General features: G+C 39.5%; 7 protein-coding genes and 1 non-coding gene across 8 annotated transcripts; 5 read left to right on the top strand and 3 right to left on the bottom strand.

Moving 5' to 3' along the window:
• Positions 1 to 107: 107 nt before the first annotated feature.
• Positions 108 to 1,521, bottom strand: LOC132788045 (mitochondrial import inner membrane translocase subunit Tim23). The gene is made up of 4 exons (XM_060795340.1): positions 1,298 to 1,521; positions 927 to 1,218; positions 526 to 695; positions 108 to 458 (listed from the first exon to the last, which is right to left on the bottom strand). The coding sequence occupies exons 1-4, from the start codon at positions 1,347 to 1,349 to the stop codon at positions 337 to 339; spliced, it is 636 nt and encodes a 211-aa protein (XP_060651323.1). The 5' UTR covers positions 1,350 to 1,521; the 3' UTR covers positions 108 to 336.
• A 253-nt stretch (positions 1,522 to 1,774) lies between these two features.
• On the top strand, positions 1,775 to 6,795 carry LOC132788009 (uncharacterized). Its single transcript, XM_060795295.1, has 4 exons — positions 1,775 to 2,479; positions 5,502 to 5,635; positions 5,700 to 6,360; positions 6,422 to 6,795. The coding sequence occupies exons 1-4, from the start codon at positions 2,413 to 2,415 to the stop codon at positions 6,628 to 6,630; spliced, it is 1,071 nt and encodes a 356-aa protein (XP_060651278.1). The 5' UTR covers positions 1,775 to 2,412; the 3' UTR covers positions 6,631 to 6,795.
• An 898-nt stretch (positions 6,796 to 7,693) lies between these two features.
• Positions 7,694 to 8,615, top strand: LOC132788053 (large ribosomal subunit protein eL21). The gene is made up of 2 exons (XM_060795351.1): positions 7,694 to 7,848; positions 7,984 to 8,615. Exon 2 carries the CDS (start codon positions 8,008 to 8,010, stop codon positions 8,485 to 8,487), a length of 480 nt encoding a protein of 159 aa, XP_060651334.1. The 5' UTR covers positions 7,694 to 7,848; positions 7,984 to 8,007; the 3' UTR covers positions 8,488 to 8,615.
• A 697-nt stretch (positions 8,616 to 9,312) lies between these two features.
• On the bottom strand, positions 9,313 to 11,789 carry LOC132787982 (RNA polymerase I-specific transcription initiation factor RRN3). Its single transcript, XM_060795250.1, has 6 exons — positions 11,299 to 11,789; positions 10,765 to 11,246; positions 10,214 to 10,708; positions 9,982 to 10,160; positions 9,679 to 9,928; positions 9,313 to 9,623 (listed from the first exon to the last, which is right to left on the bottom strand). Exons 1-6 carry the CDS (start codon positions 11,512 to 11,514, stop codon positions 9,389 to 9,391), a joined length of 1,857 nt encoding a protein of 618 aa, XP_060651233.1. The 5' UTR covers positions 11,515 to 11,789; the 3' UTR covers positions 9,313 to 9,388.
• A 271-nt stretch (positions 11,790 to 12,060) lies between these two features.
• Positions 12,061 to 13,551, top strand: LOC132788035 (deoxynucleotidyltransferase terminal-interacting protein 2). The gene is made up of 2 exons (XM_060795329.1): positions 12,061 to 12,638; positions 13,124 to 13,551. Exons 1-2 carry the CDS (start codon positions 12,144 to 12,146, stop codon positions 13,493 to 13,495), a joined length of 867 nt encoding a protein of 288 aa, XP_060651312.1. The 5' UTR covers positions 12,061 to 12,143; the 3' UTR covers positions 13,496 to 13,551.
• On the top strand, positions 12,742 to 13,053 carry LOC132783800 (small nucleolar RNA U85). Its single transcript, XR_009632215.1, has one exon. It is a non-coding gene; the product is annotated as a small nucleolar RNA U85 (small nucleolar RNA).
• Positions 13,552 to 13,765: 214 nt separating the features above from the next.
• On the bottom strand, positions 13,766 to 15,174 carry LOC132788026 (iron-sulfur protein NUBPL). The gene is made up of 2 exons (XM_060795317.1): positions 14,756 to 15,174; positions 13,766 to 14,699 (listed from the first exon to the last, which is right to left on the bottom strand). The coding sequence occupies exons 1-2, from the start codon at positions 14,922 to 14,924 to the stop codon at positions 13,984 to 13,986; spliced, it is 885 nt and encodes a 294-aa protein (XP_060651300.1). The 5' UTR covers positions 14,925 to 15,174; the 3' UTR covers positions 13,766 to 13,983.
• On the top strand, positions 15,113 to 17,629 carry LOC132787971 (uncharacterized). The gene is made up of 3 exons (XM_060795238.1): positions 15,113 to 15,153; positions 15,241 to 17,362; positions 17,423 to 17,629. The coding sequence occupies exons 1-3, from the start codon at positions 15,128 to 15,130 to the stop codon at positions 17,546 to 17,548; spliced, it is 2,274 nt and encodes a 757-aa protein (XP_060651221.1). The 5' UTR covers positions 15,113 to 15,127; the 3' UTR covers positions 17,549 to 17,629.
• Positions 17,630 to 17,654: the final 25 nt, after the last annotated feature.

Raw genomic sequence — 17,654 nt, 5'->3', positions numbered from 1 at the left:
CTTTATTTTCATTTCATTATTGAGGTTGGATACTTCTTAGCAACAATAATTTTGGTATGTATGCCTGATGATGAACAGTGAAGTGTGGTTGGTTAACTAAAAAGAAATTCTTATAGTGTCCAGATAATTCTAAATATATATGTATTTATAATATAAAACAAAACTATATATTTGACGGTAAAGCGCATCGAAACGACAACTACACACACACACACATTGCATTAGGGCATGTAGTGGAAGTCCGCCGTCAGCCATTGGGCATTGATCGCAGCGATTGGCGGCAGTTACTGCAGCTGTTCAATCGTATATAAAAAGCTAGGCCGTCGTCTCACCCACCTACAGGAATTTAGGACTTGAGTTTGTGTTGTTGTTGCTCTCTTGTGACAGCAGATATAAGCAATAGAGCGACGAGATGCCCAAACCAATAGCGCCGCCCAGGGCACACTTTCGCAGGCCAGCTGAAAAACAAGAAATTCAACAATGCAATTAAAGCAATTTAAATAAGAGAATCGATGCCATTCTTACCTGTTGATTTGTATAACAGTCCAGTAGCAGTACCAGCTATTACAGTATTTATGTTGTCATCCTGATCACGCACATACTGCAGCAACACTCCACACGCCGAGTAAAGCACAGCTAACGTTCCCAAGGTATTTGCCGTACCTGAACCCTGTTTCATAACGTGATTGATCAACCTGTAAGACATTATTATTGAAAAATATTTATATTTGCAAATAACTATTTTCTAGAATGGTTTCTTTTGGCCGAAAATAACAATTATAGTCTATGTATTTAATTAATATTATAATCGTAGAAGAAAAATATAGCTTATATTCACAAAGGCTCTCTTGAACGTACTTCCTATGGCCATTGCAGCAGAGCCAATTAGACTCGGCTGTTCATTGGATTGAGATTTTTTTACTTACTGCGTGCGTCGCAGCTTCCCCGTCTGATTTAGCGCGTTTGTAACTTTAAAGCCATTGTAGACGCCCGCCAGTCCACCAATGCCACCGCCAATCATTACAGATGTGCCTATCTGAGAAAAGGCCAACTCAAAACGGCCTCGCTGCTTGTTAGCTCCCTCGGGGAATATGAACTCGGGCTGCGCTTGCCGCAAGAATCGTGAATCATAGTTGAGGTACGGCGAGACTGGAGCACTGCTGAATGTGCTTGTGGCTGGTGTGTAGTTTGCTGATGCTGAAGATTGTGGATCATCGACTGCAAAACAATACGTTTTCATTCAAGAAACACTTCATGTAACCGATAAGTCACATTGCGTAATGTACGATTGTCTTACCGGCTGGTGCGGGCGCTAGTGAAAATGGTTTCCTTAAGTAATCGTCGCTCATTTTGGAATTTAATCGCGTGCCTTGCCTGGGTAAGTTACTAATTTACGGTCAATCCAGCTGCCAAATTATTTTGAAGCTTACAACACAACTGGGAAAACGAATGCGTTCCCCGTGCTCTGCTTATGTTTCTAACTTTTTCTAACTTTGTACTCTTGTCAGCGTGACGTTTGTTCCCCACGTGTGTTGTTAAACACACTATATACAAAAGTTTTCCAACACTAGCACAGAATATACTCAAGGCCAGATACAAAACATATGTTTCGTAATCAGCTGTTTATGATTAATGGGTAATCTGTATCGTGGCGTTATGCAGCACTGACAGCGAAAATTATGAATTTGGTATATACTAATGTATTTTCAGTTTTACAAAAATTGTACTTTAACGGATGTTTGGGATAACAAATGTTCGAGTTAGCAAGTAGTTTTTCTTAAACAAATAAATAACAAGCTGTTCAAAATTAAGTTAATTTTATTAGTATAAAAATGTCGATATGGTACGTTTATCTGTGGGCAATAACATGTATATTTTGGAATTGGAAGTTGCAGAAAGAATCCACGCACCAGTGTTAAACAATACAATTTATAAAAAGCTATTTTTAAGAAAAAAAGTTAAAATATCAAATCATCGGAAGTGCTATCGACGTTTTTCCACCTCTACAAAGAGCATATTTTGAAATCGCACTTGCGGTCACCCCGAGCACTACGGCTGTGTTTTCGTTGCGTGCGGTTGTGTTTTGATGGTTGGTTTTGTCGTTTATTGTCCACCATATATATCCCTAATTAAAATAGAGAAAATTACGAATAAGTAATTGTGCGGTCAGCAAACACAGATAGTGTCCGGTCAAGGAAAGCAACTCAAAACGAAAAAAGCCCTCCCCCAAAAGACAAAATCCCAATTGCGACATTCCTTGCGCGTTAAACTTCGAGTGTGTTGTTGGTGTGGGAGTTGATAGAGCGGTGAGGAGCGGAGTGGAGTGAGAGCAAAGGTAGCCGGCGTTTAAAGTGTATTTGTATTTACTTTGTGGCTGACCGAGCCTGTACTATACTCTCATCGCCCTCATCAATGTCGTCAACCGATGTGTCGCGTCTGCTGGGACTAGCGCAAAAGTTTAATAATTTCTATTTGACAGGTGAGTGTCACTAACTCTTTCGTAGCAAAGCTCATTCTAGTTGTTTCTGGATATATTGTTAGGGTTTTTGGGTTTGCCTGTTGGCCATGAAAATGGGTTTGGCCGACCCTAGAACTCTGATGTACCGAGTACACACACACACATACTTATACTGTGGGCGGCCAGGGCGCCAATGTTATGGGTGCAGCAGCACATACAGCACAGTTTACTGCAATTGCTGCAAAAAGAGCGAGAGCAAGAGAGTGCGAATTATCGATTAGTTTGTTTACTTGTATGGTGCGTGTGTGTGTGTGTGCAATTGCTGCTGTGCTGACGTCGCTGACGCCTTCCACTGCCATTGCCATGTCGTATGTCGTTTTTCGCAGCATCCCAATAATCTCATCATCTCTTTCTCTGCATTGACATTGAAATTAATTTCCTTTTTGGCAGACCGCTGGCAGTCAGCAGGCACTGCGCAGAGATCGTCCTTCTAAATCGATTAATCTCATGTTATCGATCTGTACTTCCGTTCCACCATTGCTCGATTAATTTCACCTGTTGCTCGCTCTCACTCGCTTGCTTTGTCATCTGATACTGGAATTATTTGGTTGTTTACCTCGTAATATTATTATTGTTCAGCATTTCACTATAAGAAAATATGTGCTTGCAGCTGTGTGTCTCATTATCGCATTTCAACAATGCACAATTCTTTCTGCATTAACAGCAATTAAACATAAAGTAAAATTCAATGCTAAACAAAAAATCAAACAAACAAATAAGCAGGCAGCGACTCTTATGCAAGATCATTTTTATCAAGCAATCGACACACAAAGTGCGCTCGCCATACATATAAATAAAATATAGTAATCAAGGTTACAAATACAAACATACATTCATATGCAGATTTTGTCGCTAATAATTAAGAACTTTACGCTGCAACAGAATTAACTAATTATTTGTCACTTGATTGCAATTGTAACAAGATTTTTATCGCATCACCTTGAGGGCAAAAGCAGCTCTCAGCTTTTGGCATTTTCAGTGACAACAGCAAAAATAACAACAACATGCAGCAACAGCTGAAACATCTCACAAATACAAACGCACACATGCGCGTATATATGTATATATTGAGATATATATGAACTTATTCTATATGTATCAATACAAATACATAAAGAGATAGATGTTTATGGTTTAATTAAGTGCAAAGAAAGGCCACATATGTTTTCATTTATTCAGAATGCCTCTTTCTCTCTCTCTCTCTCTCTCTCTCTCTCTACTTCTATCTCTATTTTTTACCACTCTTTCGCGCTCTCTATCCCCGCTGATAAGCGGCATGCGCGCTTTCTGCTCTTTGACGTGTTTTTGTTTTTATTTTGCTTCCCAACTATTTCAACTTATTTCGCCACAAAAGTTATAAACGAATCAAAGTTTCGTTTCGAATACCCTTTTTGCGTGCAAAACATTTTGGAGTAAACTTGGTTCAACCGATCTACATAAATCTCTATAGCATATTCTGCTGTATAAGCTTTATGGTCGATTATTCATTTGTTTATTTTTACAATATGTGTAGAAATATATACATATATATTCGTCAACTCTAGGGTATCGCATTGTATATTCTGACTTGTTTTTTTTTGTCTTCTCTTCTTTCTGTTTTGCTTTAGATACTTTGTCGACTTTTATATACTATGTATGTACATATATGTGTTGTTTGGCTTTGAATCATGAAGTGAATTGGAATTTTGTGTTTATGTTTTTTGCGCTGATTTGTTGTTTTCCACTCATTCGCTTTTCAAGTGATGCAATAATTGAGTTGGCCAAAAGTCGGTGACGATCTCGCCAACCGGTACGAACCGCTTTTACAGTATTGATTTCATTATCAGCCAAGTCCGGACATTGATTAATTTGTTTATATGACTACTTCTAAAAATTCCCAGCTTTTGGACTACTTTTCTTAATAATTTAAATAGAAAACTATTCTTAGAAGGTATATTCTAAGGTTTCACAAGAGTAAATGAATTTTAAATCATACTGACGATCTGAAAGTATAGTTAAAAGTCTAACTTAACCATATAATATGAACAAATATTATAGTAAAAGTTTTTTTTAAGAAACTATAATGTTGAGGTGAAAAGTAATTACAACTCTTTTAAAATGTATAATAATAAATTGTGAGAAATAACAAACAATAATTAATTTGTTGAATACTTTCTTCAAATTACCTCGATTCCTTTGTTTGAGCAAAAGCAAATTAGAAACACAGCTACACAATAAAGCAATTAAATTCGATTCAAGCAAAAGTACTTAAGGCAGCTAATTACGTGTCCTATTAGATTTCACATATATCTAATCAGTCCGTTTGGGTATAGTTCGAATTGGACAGCTAATGAACTTTAATACTATGTATATCGATAGAGGAAATAATATTAAAAGCAAGGGTTTCCAATTTAAAATGCCTGCCATTGAGAAAAAATGTTCGCAATCATAAATTGAATTATAGAGAATTATTAATGTTGTGCGAGGCGATAAGAAAGTCGCTGTTCTGTCTGGCCTAGAAAATAATGTTTAAAATCTCGAGGTTTGCTCAACGAAATCATTGAAGGTATATTAAAATGTTTGCATAACTTAATCAACTTAAGACGGCTTAGTGTTTTATATTATTGTAGAAAGATTAATGACAATAAAAGTTTAAAGGATCATCAGACTAAAAGAAACAATTATTAAGATTATCAAATATATTAAGATTAGCAAATAATTTAATAATTTGTTTATAAGAAAGAAATGAATAATTGAGCAAACATTTTATGAAAATGGGAAGCAACTCCGTCACTCTTCCTTCTCAGATTGAGCGGTAGATAAAGTTTATAATCTAATCTTGCTTCCAATGAATCACATCTACGATGCGCTTCTGATTATACGATTAATAATGCCTGCATTTATAAATAACACTACTGCTTCATGGCCAAACATCATAGATGTTGTTAATTGGAAAGTGCACTTAAAATTAATTAGCTCTGATATTAATTCTATCACATGGCAGGCGTTCCTAAGGGCGACATACGTCCATTTCTGGTTGGCGGACAGCAAGTTGGCCTCATTAAATCGGATGTCTATAAGCAGCTGCTCAAGTATCCTGAAGTGTTCTGCATACGTGACTGTGAATACACCAAGCAGGTGAGCATTGAACATGACATCATCGTCACTTCAACGTTTCAAGACCATTTACACATTTACACAGGGACTCGTTGAATTGAATCCGGCATTCCGTGACTATAATGAACGCACCGCACGATTGGAGAAAGTATTACGTGATCTGCGCAGCGAGGGATTATTCTCTGCCCTGGCGGGCTGGCGGGACGAATGCTTCGAGGTGAAGTCCGAGCACAAGGCCTTGCTGAAGATGGAGCGTGCTGCGACGCCACTGTTTGGTGTACGAAAGTATGGTGTGGACATCAATGGCTATGTAAAGCATCCGCAGCACGGTCTGTGCATTTGGCTGCAGCAACGCTCCAATACCAAAGAGACCTGGCCTGGTAAATGGGATAATATGGTGGGCGGTGGTCTCTCGGTGGGCTACGGCATCATGGAGACGGCCATTAAGGAGGCTGCCGAGGAAGCATCCATTCCATGTGATCTCGTGAAGAATCTGGTTTCTGCCGGCTGTGTTTCGTTCTTCTTTGAGAGCGATCAGGGTCTGTTTCCCAACACCGAGTATGTGTTTGATTTGGAGCTACCGGTGGACTTTGTGCCCCACAACGCTGATGGCGAGGTGCAGGCATTTGAACTGCTTCCGGCCAACGAGTGTGTGGAGCGTGTCTTTACACCTGATTTTAAGACGACATCGGCGCCTGTGGTTATTGATTTCTTAATACGACATGGTTATATTACAGCAGAGAATGGTATTAAACTGAATTACTTGAATTTGTTGAACACTGAACTGAACTTGTGCTTTAATTCCAGAGCTAAACTTTACGCAGATTGTGGAGCTATTGCATGTGCCATTGCAGTCGTTGTACACGTACAAAACGCGACTGGAACAGAAGCTGCAGCAACAAAACGCATCATCACTGCCCCCCATCAATACTGACGACAACAATTGCAATTGTTCGACGAGTAGCTTGCCAAAAAGACCGCTGGAAAATGGGCACAACAAGAAGGAGTCAGCTTAATTGTGAACTAATAATATGGATACGATACGCCAATAATAACAATAATAATAATGGACAACGAAAGGATTTTTTGTAGAGAAAGACCAGAGCATTGAGAAGCTGTGGACTAAATTCATAGTTTGAGAGACTGCTTTTGTAGTGGGATTTGTGAAATCCAAAAAAAAACAGCCAATAATATACATACATACATACAAATAAAAGTAATATATGAAAATAAGGATGGAGCAAAAGTGAAAAGATGAAGAATAGAAGAAAACCAGAAAACCAATCAACCAACCAAACGAAACGAAACGAGACAAGTATAATCTACTAAATTAAATTATTAATTAATATACATGTATGTAAAAGAAAAGGCAACACTTAATGTTAAATTTTATGTTTTACATCGATGATTTGTGCAAGTCGAAGTGTATGTACTGTTTATATATATATTTGGTATACACTTGCTTATATGAGTTACATATATATTTATATATATACAAATTAATGAAATTATTTACAATATTTATTATATATACGTACCACATGCATAAGCATAAGCTAAATATACATATTATATATACATATATAACCTATCATGTATTTGACGAAAATGCCCGCATTGCATACAACCTAATTAATAGTTTTGTGCTTTGATAATTCCAATCATGTAATAATTGCAAACGAAATGACGCCACATTCTTAGAATTTTTGTGAAGTGAAATTATAACTTTAGAACACAAACAACGGACAAGTTATATAAACATACATATATGCCTATATAATACATTTATATACGATAGTTAAAATATAAATTATATGTAACGAGATATTTAAATGACATTTACTATTATATGTGTGTGTACCAAAGTGCTCAAACTTAAGCAAAAATGTAATATTAATTAGTTTTCTGTTGAATTTGTAAAACTTTTTTAACTTAATAAAATGAAATCAATAAACTACTATTTTGACTTATCTGGGTAACATTTAATTAGCGAAAACAAAATTCGTGCAGTATAAAAATATTTTCTTATTGAATATCATGTCTTGAACATTAAAAATTGAGCCCGCGCACAAATCGAAAAACACAACACTGTTACCAGGGATGCATAATTAACGGTTAGCAAATTACAGCCCTGCCGCTACATCAATCTGTAACGAGTGTGGCAACGCCACGCAGGTAGCCATCTTTCTTTCTTTCCCCAACTTCACGACCGCGTGGACGTCGATACGTAAAAGGTTAGTGAATATTTTGTGCAATTTGGCACAAAATTCAATTGAATTTGCCATAAAAATACGATAAACTGTGCCCGGGTGTGCCGTGCACATTATTTACTGTGAAAAATGTGAATTACAAGTGTTTGTTTATTGCAGGGAACCACCACAGCAGGCAACAAAATGACCAACTCAAAGGGTTATCGTCGCGGCACCCGAGACATGTTCTCGCGCCCCTTCCGCAAGCATGGTGTCATCCCACTGTCCACATATATGCGCGTCTTCAAGAACGGCGATATTGTTGACATCAAGGGACACGGTGCCGTCCAGAAGGGTATGCCCTACAAGGCATATCACGGCAAGACTGGCCGCATCTTCAATGTCACACAGCATGCCGTTGGTGTCATTGTAAACAAACGTGTGCGCGGCAAGATCCTAGCCAAGCGCATCAACGTGCGCATCGAGCATGTGCATCACTCCAAGTGCCGTGAGGATTTCCTGCGTCGTGTCAAGGAGAACGAGCGTCTGCTCAAGGATGCTAAGGCCCAGGGTAAATGGGTGAACCTCAAGCGTCAACCAGAGCAGCCAAAGAAGTCGCATTTCGTCAAGAAACTGGAGGAACCCATCGCTTTGGCGCCAATTCCATACGAGTTCGTTGCTTAAATGCATCTTAACAACAATTGCGCGGATGTGTTTTTTGTTTACAATTTTTGTGTGGATTTGATGGATGAATTCTAAGTTAAGATTCAAAAAATAGAATTGATTTTCTATACGATTGCTGTAAACAATTATTTCGCTGTGTTTTTGATCATCAGGCGGGGAGTGAATATACCAGGTCTAAAGAAAAATCAGTTACAACAGGTGAACTCAGTCTACAGCTTATTACCGTTTTGCTTGAGACAAAAAACCGCAGTTGTTGAATGAAAAATCGCAATTAAAGAAGTGCTTCGAATTGCTTTCGCTGCTACCTCGAGGTCAAAACCATTGTCAATGCTAAGTGGTAAAATTAGGCAAACTTCCAATTGGTTTGACTAAAACTTTTTGCAGTGCGGCAACTACAACTGTCGCTTTTTTTTTGCATAGTTCGCTGCAGCGCTACTGGCACATTGATGCTACAGCTATAAATCGAGCTCTAAGCAATACTAGGAGAGCAATCCATCTTCGAAAGACAAACTATCTAATAAATATGAAATGCTGCACGAAAAGTGCTTAGCCCAGCATTGTTTACCACAAGCGCGATATCCAACCCTGTTGAATCTAAGCGAGCACCTGAAATGCCAGCATGGCAATCACATCTGCAGCCACTGTAATATTGGCTCTGCTTCTGAAAGTGGGCTTCAATCACAACTGTGATTAGCTTAGGTCTATAGACTACATATCACGCCAACTGTTGCCAACAATGACACAATGCGGCAGCAGCAGGCTCACATCACAGCGCGTTTAAAGCGGCTGCCAAGTAGTCCAAGCCTCCCAATAAACTTCGATGGATTTCATATTATAAAAGTCTATAATTTTGATTAAATACCAATACTATTACAACTATGTCCCCCACATTCATTTTTGTTTATTGTTGATTAAATCCCGGTGAGGTTCCATAGTAAAACTGTTTGTCAAACAGCTGACTATTGGACAGTTCGCTTAGCTTCTGTCGCTTGTCCGCCAGTATGAAGTCATCGTCTTCAACCATTTCGGAATCACCACGCTTGCGTCGCATGATCTCTGTGGTCACAATTTCCGTTGGCTCCTCCAACTCGTGCACCTTATAGACCAGATAGTTTGGCTCAATATATTTGCTCGAGCTGTAATAACCAACAATTAGAATCAAATTTTAAAAATCAGATGGGTTTAGCTTACAGTGGCAGAATATATGGATCAAAGGGAAAGAAGGTGTCAAGCGTTTCCTCTGGCATTAGCTTATCATGGCCATAAATGGTTGCCAGTTTGCGTCGTGCATTACGTTCCAGGACTGTGTGACAATATGCTAACTGATAAGTGCGCGTGACACCAGCGAATGCAGTGGCCACCGGTGGCAGGCAATAACGCAGCGGATTGAAGTGACACATGGCGAGTCTAGACAATTGTAGCGTGTTTAACAGCAGCAAATCTAGAGAGATATTAAAGTTAGTACCAAAACAGGGTCGATATTAACTAACTTACTCTTTTCGTTGATTGTCAAATCGCGCGCACGAAAGGCAATCAAATAGAACATGGCCTGGCAGACGGAGAAGAATACCATGTTGGCTTTGAGTGAACAGTTTTTGCTGCTAAACTCATCCGAATCATTGATGTAGGTATTTGCCCAGTTGCTCAACTCCTTCAGATAGTAAGTGATGGTGCTGCAAATTGAGCTATTAATAATTATTCGGTTAAGTTATAATCTTGTACTCACCTCAATGACACAAACTTGGCACGAGCCAGAAAACTGGCAATGTAGCTAACAGCGACATGTCGTATGATTGACGATACATTTGGATTCTGGACTTTTAGCCAAAGAAAATTGAGAAAGGCTTCGGTATAGGCTGGACGAATGCTGCACACATAAAACATGACAAACTGCACATGATGTATGTTGTGGCTTGGGAGCAGCACCTCGTCGAAGATGTGAATAAGCATCTTGAAGAATCGGTTTTTCACAATTCGCTGTTCATCGTTGGCATTGAGCGTTGGCCGACATTTATCGTCGAGGAACTTAAAAAGCTTCAGCAGGCATATATCAAGCATCTGACCAATGGGATGATCTAGTGGTCTTGGCTGCTTTGGCTGAGTATTGACATCATCCATCTGAAACATGGCGTCCGCCTCCATTTCATCTTCTTCATCATCGGAGTCCTCCCGTAGTGCTTCGATTTCATCACGTGGCGCACTCACGTCCAGTATAAGCAACCTATCGAGCGAAAAAAACATGCTTACAATGTTTACAAATGGGGGATAAATACTTACTTTTGCAGAACCAGCTGCAATAAAAGCTCTTCATAGACTGGCTTTGAAGATACGAGCCAAAGTACATTGTGTATGTACCCGGCGGTGACATGAGCCGGCTTTTTAAAATATGGAAATTTAGCCGCAATTGTGTCCACAACCACATCAAAAGCCATTGGCACTGCAGTCAAAATACGATTGAGCAAAGTGTGAACAGTTTGTAGATCCGCTTGCACACTTTCGGACGGCGATCCATTGATCCAATCGTCAGTTTCCTGATCATTTGGTATCCAGTTTAAGATTAACTTGGTGATTCCAATCTGAATATACGTATTGTGGGCAATCATCACATCAACAGTAAACTCGGAGTAAGCTTCTGTAGCATTTATGTTGCGTTTCCTCCAGTTGATTCCTAGAAGAGCTTCCACAAGATCAGCAAACTCCGGCGTCAAGCTGTGCACTATTTTCCGAGCATCTCGCATAATAGCCACAATTTCCTCATCCTAAAAGTTGAAGGTTACAAATGGATACTTTTTGATTTTTTTACAAACTTACACATAACTCCGCCTCGCGTAGAAAGTAAGTAAATTCCTGAATCAAGTGAAAATTATGCTCCTCGAGAGCAACTCGCACCGACTCAATAATGCCCTTCTCTTTTGGCGTCGAAAAGCGTACTTTATTCAAAGCTGCAGTTTTAGCACGCTCGCGATCCGCACCGCTGAACGACTTTAATATGGACGTAATGCCCGTTTTGCTGCTGAACATTGACATTTCGAAGAAATTTTAGTTTTTTGTGGAACCCCTCTTTGAAATGTATTTCCTAATAATACGCAATAAGTCTCTCAGCGAAGGAAGTCGATTACCAAGCTGATTACTCGAATAATTTTCTGGGTGGTCCTACGTTTTATAAATTAGATACCAGAAGTAATACTCTAAGAATTGTCTTTTATAGAAAACTGACATTATATTTGGGTTTTTTCAACTATATATGCCACTATTTTTGCCAAACTTCCACTCAGCTGAAATCAACAAAACACGTGTGATATGCTAGAGGTGGAAATACATCTATGGGTCTATCGATAAGTAAATATTTTTAAACATTTTTAATATATCGATAAGTTTTCGCATATTAAAATATATGAAATTGAAAATTTTCAGGCGAAATGAGGTAAAATTGACTGAAACTCGTAAATTTCGAATAAATATTGGATGAACTTTTTGTTATTTGTATACCGAAAATTATATACCGCGCAATTTATGATCTCAGAGTACTCACGTTTCAAATATTAATATCGATACTGCCTTTCTTCCCATACCTAATTGCCAGTCACGACGAATAATAAACATTTAGAATCGACGCCACATGCGTTGCGCGTTTTTAGTTTTTGTAAAATATAAAAATGGCTTCGTTATTTGTAATTGACACAGCCGGTGATCAGCCACAAGATGCAGATGTAGATGGTGGCCATTCATCCGTGGCAATATACAATAACGCCTTTAGTGATCGCTTGCTTAGCGCCAATAACTCAGGCAGTGATGATGAGGAGGAAGAAGTTCAGGAAATTGAACTGTTTGGCGTCAAAGTGAACAACAAAGATGTGCGAAAAGTAGTTAAATCTAGAGCGAATGAAACGACGCTAGCAGCTCCATCAAAAGTGGCAGTACGGCTTACTGAACTGGCTGAGCAGATTAATGAGGCAGTCGAAAATTCGGACACTCACAAGATGTCGAAGCGCAAAAAAATCACAGATTTGCATTACGATACTAGCGAAAGTCAGAAGGAACGCAAAGCAAATGTCGAGTTGGATATGAAGAAAACGGTACTCACAGGCGAATTTGCGCAGTCAAAGGCGTTGCCAACAGTGTCCAGGCGAAAACAGCCTCTTTTAAATAGAGTAAGTTAACTCATATTGTGGAAAATTTTACACACATTTAGATGATGAAATATTCGACAACCGAAACTGCACCAAATGATGGTGTAGTAAGTGCACAACACTTGCTGCTTGAGGCGACTGCTGTGACAAGAGACTCGAATCACTTCATAGACAATGGCACATCAAGCGTTTCATCCGTTGTAATCTTAGTGATCGCCTCGGAGCTTGTGACGATCGCTGTAAGGCCGACGGAACATCAGAGGCCTTGAAACGCTAGACTGTCATTTATCGTTGAGCCAAGATAACTGATTTAGGCGTGGGCATACATTCAATTCCCAAATGAAACATCCGTGCTATTGTCGACACCCCATAACACAGCAGTTGTTGAGGCTTGTGCTGTTGCCGCATTGACGACGTCTTTAGTAATCTGATATTGACTTGCTTATAATGCGTACTTTATGCCAATTTGTTTCCCAAAAATTAATGTTACTCTTATTAAATTACAGGCAGAACGCGCTAAGACTAAGGGAGGCGGTTGGTTTGATATGCCAGCCACTGAAATCACTGAGGATATGCGTAATGAGCTGAAGATCATACAAATGCGTTCCGTGTTGGATCCTAAACATTTCTATAAGAAGAACGACCTCAAGGTGCTGCCTAAATACTTCCAGATTGGAACAGTTCAGCACTCGCCTCTGGATCATTATAGTGAGCGTCATACGCGCAAGACGAAGAAATCACTGGTGGATGAATTGTTGGCCGATGAGGAATTCCAAAAGTTCAACAAACGGAAGTACAAAGAGGTGATCAAGCGGACTGACAAATATGCGCATCGTAAGGCCATGAAAAAGATGAAGAAACTGAAGAAGAATAAATAAATTCATAACTAAAAACCAAAAAAAAATATATGTAAATAAACTTTTGGGATATTTTAGACGTTGTGGTCACTTTCTTAGTTGTAGCTTCGTTGATAACATTTGTTTTGAATATTAAACTGATTTTATTCATTAATTTCTTAACATGAATCAACAACACTATTCTTTCTTTATTAGGAAAATATTGATCAAAGTTTAACTTAACATATGAAGTTAGAAAAACTAAAATAACTTTTGTGCGTTATTGGTTTGTGTGTTGATTACATAAATAAATGAATTGTATAACAAATATTAAATGATTATATTTTTAAAACAACTTAACACAAAATAACATTGGTAGTTTTTTATTCTTATCTATAAAACCATTGCTTAATTTTATTAGGGATAACTTATGCAACTGCAACTGTAATTGACTACTTTGACTGCGCATTAGACTTCTGCATGAATGTACTCATTTGCGGCATAACAGTACTGTACAGTAGTGTAGTGTTTCAAAAAACGCAGTGCGCATCATTGTTTGCTTCACTCTGTTTTTCTAGAACACCCCAAATGTGACTAGCTAGTTGACTGAAAAGCTTTGCATATTCCGAGTTGGGATGTTTAATAACTACAGGAACTCCAGATTCGCCACACTCGGCAATGTGCGCTTCCAATGGCAATGAGATTGTTGTGGGTGGCAATTTGGTTGATAGATCTGTTGGTCCCTTAAATAACTCTGTACGCTCCTTGCAACTGTCACAGATGGAGTAACGCATATTCTCCACCAAGCCAAGAATGGGCACTTTGAGTTTGTGATACATTTCAGCGCCACGGATCGTTACATCAACAGCTGCTTTATGGGGCGTGGTCACGAGTACGACACCAGTAATTGGGGCGTGTTGGGTCAGCGATAGATGCACATCGCCAGTTCCCGGTGGGGTATCCACGACCAACACATCCAGGGGACTCCAAACGGCGCCTTTGAGTAGCCGCTGTATGGCAGACATGACAAGAGGTCCTCTCCAGATAATGGCACCATCCGTGGGTGTCAACATGCCCATGGACAGGCACTTGACATTGTAGTTCTGCGGTGGTATAATCAGATTGTTATCATTGATAAGCGGCTCATTATGCACATTCATCAACAGAGGAATACTGGGACCAAAGATATCACCATCCAGCAGTCCCACTCTGGCACCCAACTTGGCCAAGCTGCAAGCAAAATTTGCTAAAAACAAAATAGATTTGTTTAAGCATGATTGGAAAATTAAGCCAAGTACTCACCGGCCACAGTGCTCTTGCCGACGCCACCTTTGCCGGAGGCCACCACAATAATGTGTTGCACGCCGGGAATCGCTTCACGCTTTGGCAAGCTGCGTGCCATCAACGCAGCCTGGTGTTCAGTCAGCTTAGTCGCGTAAGTGCGTCGCGCCAGGCGAATAAGCAACGCCATTTTTTGTGTATTATTATTTAAACTTTGTTTACCTGTTGCCTCTTCACTGACTTCCAAAGTCGTTATGATTTGGCTTTAAACGATTGCTTTAGAGATGGACATCATTGCGATAAATACAATAAGAAACATTACAAATAGAAACACATTCGAGCAAACGAATGATCAGATTTTAGTTTTAATTAGGTTAATTGTACAAATTTGTAATGAATATTACAACGTTAATTAACCGGTAATATTGAAAATTGTATACAGTGTGACTGCCTCGCCACGCGTTTCAAAATAATTTTTAACTAAAAAGCTATGGTCATACTTGTAGTTATCAGCTGTTTTTTGGTGCATCATATTTGAAAATTGTTGTTCTGCGGAAAATTATGGAAATTGAGGAGTTAAATGAACCAGGGACAGTAGAAGAAGAGGACGCCCTCTGGTCCATCGAGGATGACACTTTGTTTCAACCATGTGGCCTAATAAGCCACTCTTCGACCAGCAACAATAAAACCAAATCAGTGTTTGTCACTTGGAACGAATGCTACTTGATAAACTATCGCTTCAAGACGTCTAAGAAAACCAGTCGAATGGAGATGACCAAGGTGCGCATTCCATTGCCCAACAACAACTGTTATCTGCGCAGCATTCACATGCTCGAGTACAACACGCTGTTGCTAATGTCCGATGGCCGCGTTCATTGTTTTGGCTCCATCAAGTCGCTGCACAGCATCGCCTGGCTAAAAGGCGTTCGTGCATTCGCCCAGACTCACGAGGGATTCAGTGTAATTGCGCATAACGAGGAGACTCAACAGTTGCTGCTGCAGGTCTACATGGATCTTCCCAGCTTAGGCAAAGGAGAGAGCACCCTTCTGCAAAGCTACGACATCACCTACGATGAGCAGAACATTTTCCAATGTGATTGGCAAAACGATCATTATACTTTGATGACAGTGACGGTTACCAAATCACATGAAAAGTTCATGCAATGCTTATTTGGTGTTGGCGCAATCGCCGATAAGCAGCTTCATATTTTTAGCATTGCAGGACATGTATTTGTCTTGATTCCATACGATGCAAATGAGGATGCTGATAAGGAGCAGGCCTACAACATTGAACTTCTCTGCATTTATGCCACTTCTGTGGATTTTATGCGTCTACTGCCATCGTTAAACCTATGTTTGGTCTACCTCAGTTGTGGCAGCGTAGACATCTGGTATATGTCTCAGTTGCTGGGCATTAAACAGCGACAAATGCATTTCACTGGTGCCGAGTGGTTGGATTACGATGCCAGCAGTGATAATGGAGATTTTTACTATACTGATGGCGAACAGTTGGTGCGCTTGAGATTCCAGTACGATGAACAGCTGGATGATTGTGTCGTGCAACGCTGTTGCAAGTCTGTGGCAGGAATGCAAGCCTGCACTTGGGTGCAGCATATTGAACAGTTGGTTTGTCTCAGCGACAATAACATATTCTATCGCATTGCCTTTAGTTTGCAGCAAGAACAGCAAGCTTCCAGAGATGACGGCATACTCAATGACTTAACGCCAGCTGCTGTTGAAAGATTACGTGGAAATGCTGACGTTTTGGAGCAATACGAACAGCAGCCAGCACAACTCTTGGTTGCCATACAGCGGGAGCACGAGAAACAACAGCTGGTGGCAGTTGCCAGGAATGAGGCTTGGGAGGAGCAAAGCTTGGAGGCGACACTTGAGTTTCGACGACAACTACCCGTCTATGGCATTGACATGTTGCTGCTCCACACGGCTAGACAAGTGGACCTAAACAGTTGCGGCGTTTATGCCACATTACTGTTGAAGCTGCACAATAGCCATCTATTGCTGCACAGCAGCCACTGGCAAATACTTGTCTATCACGAGCATGAAGCGCATGTGCATCGTGTTCCCACAGATTTACTTATAAGCCGCAAGTGTCGAATCATTATACCTCTTAAAAGAATTCATAACACGCAGCTGCCTGTATTTACGCTTAAATTGGTCGCCTTCCTAGAGTTCAAAACCCAAATTAATGCTGTCCTGCTGCCAGTTGAAGTAAAAGAAACCAGCGAAACATATCGCTCACTTTTTAATGGACATCTTTACTCATTAAATTTGTTTAGTAAACCGCAAGCAATTGATTTGTTGCGATCTGCTGAGAAGAAAGCTAAACCCATAATCAAACAGAAAATTAAACCATTTAGTAATATGAACTTGCAACAAATAGCTAGCTTATGTAATGCCAGTGATAAAAGTCACGATAATAATCTGGACTTATATTTTGTCGATAGCAAGCTTAGTTTGACAAGCAGTCAAGAAGAGAATAATGTGGCCTTACTGCTAGAAAGTGATGATGCTTCGGCTTTATATCATTTCAAACAACATTTGTATTTAAATCTAGAACCGGAAGATGAGGACTTAACTCCCATTGAAGATATTCAATTAAAAGTTATGGTAAATATGAAAGATATCTTCCACATTGCAAACATATTAAAAATAATATTTTTTTTTTAGAAACTGCAACATGACATTGAGCGGTTTTATAGCTCTCAAAATGCCGAAGAATTTGAGGAAAATACACAAATACATTTGGAAGCATTGCTTTTAAAATATAAAACACTGAGAAATACAATATTTTAAACACATTTACTTTTTGAATTTCAATGCAATAGGCGCCCATTGACTGATAACACTCATACGCCATCTGGTGGATTTTTAATGCATACGCTAAGTTGGCTGTGCGCAA

Source organism: Drosophila nasuta, chromosome 2L (assembly GCF_023558535.2).
Source record: "Drosophila nasuta strain 15112-1781.00 chromosome 2L, ASM2355853v1, whole genome shotgun sequence".
Lineage (NCBI taxonomy): Eukaryota > Metazoa > Arthropoda > Insecta > Diptera > Drosophilidae > Drosophila > Drosophila nasuta.
Note: the sequence above shows the minus strand (reverse complement) of the source record. Positions and strands in the feature narration are given on the sequence as shown.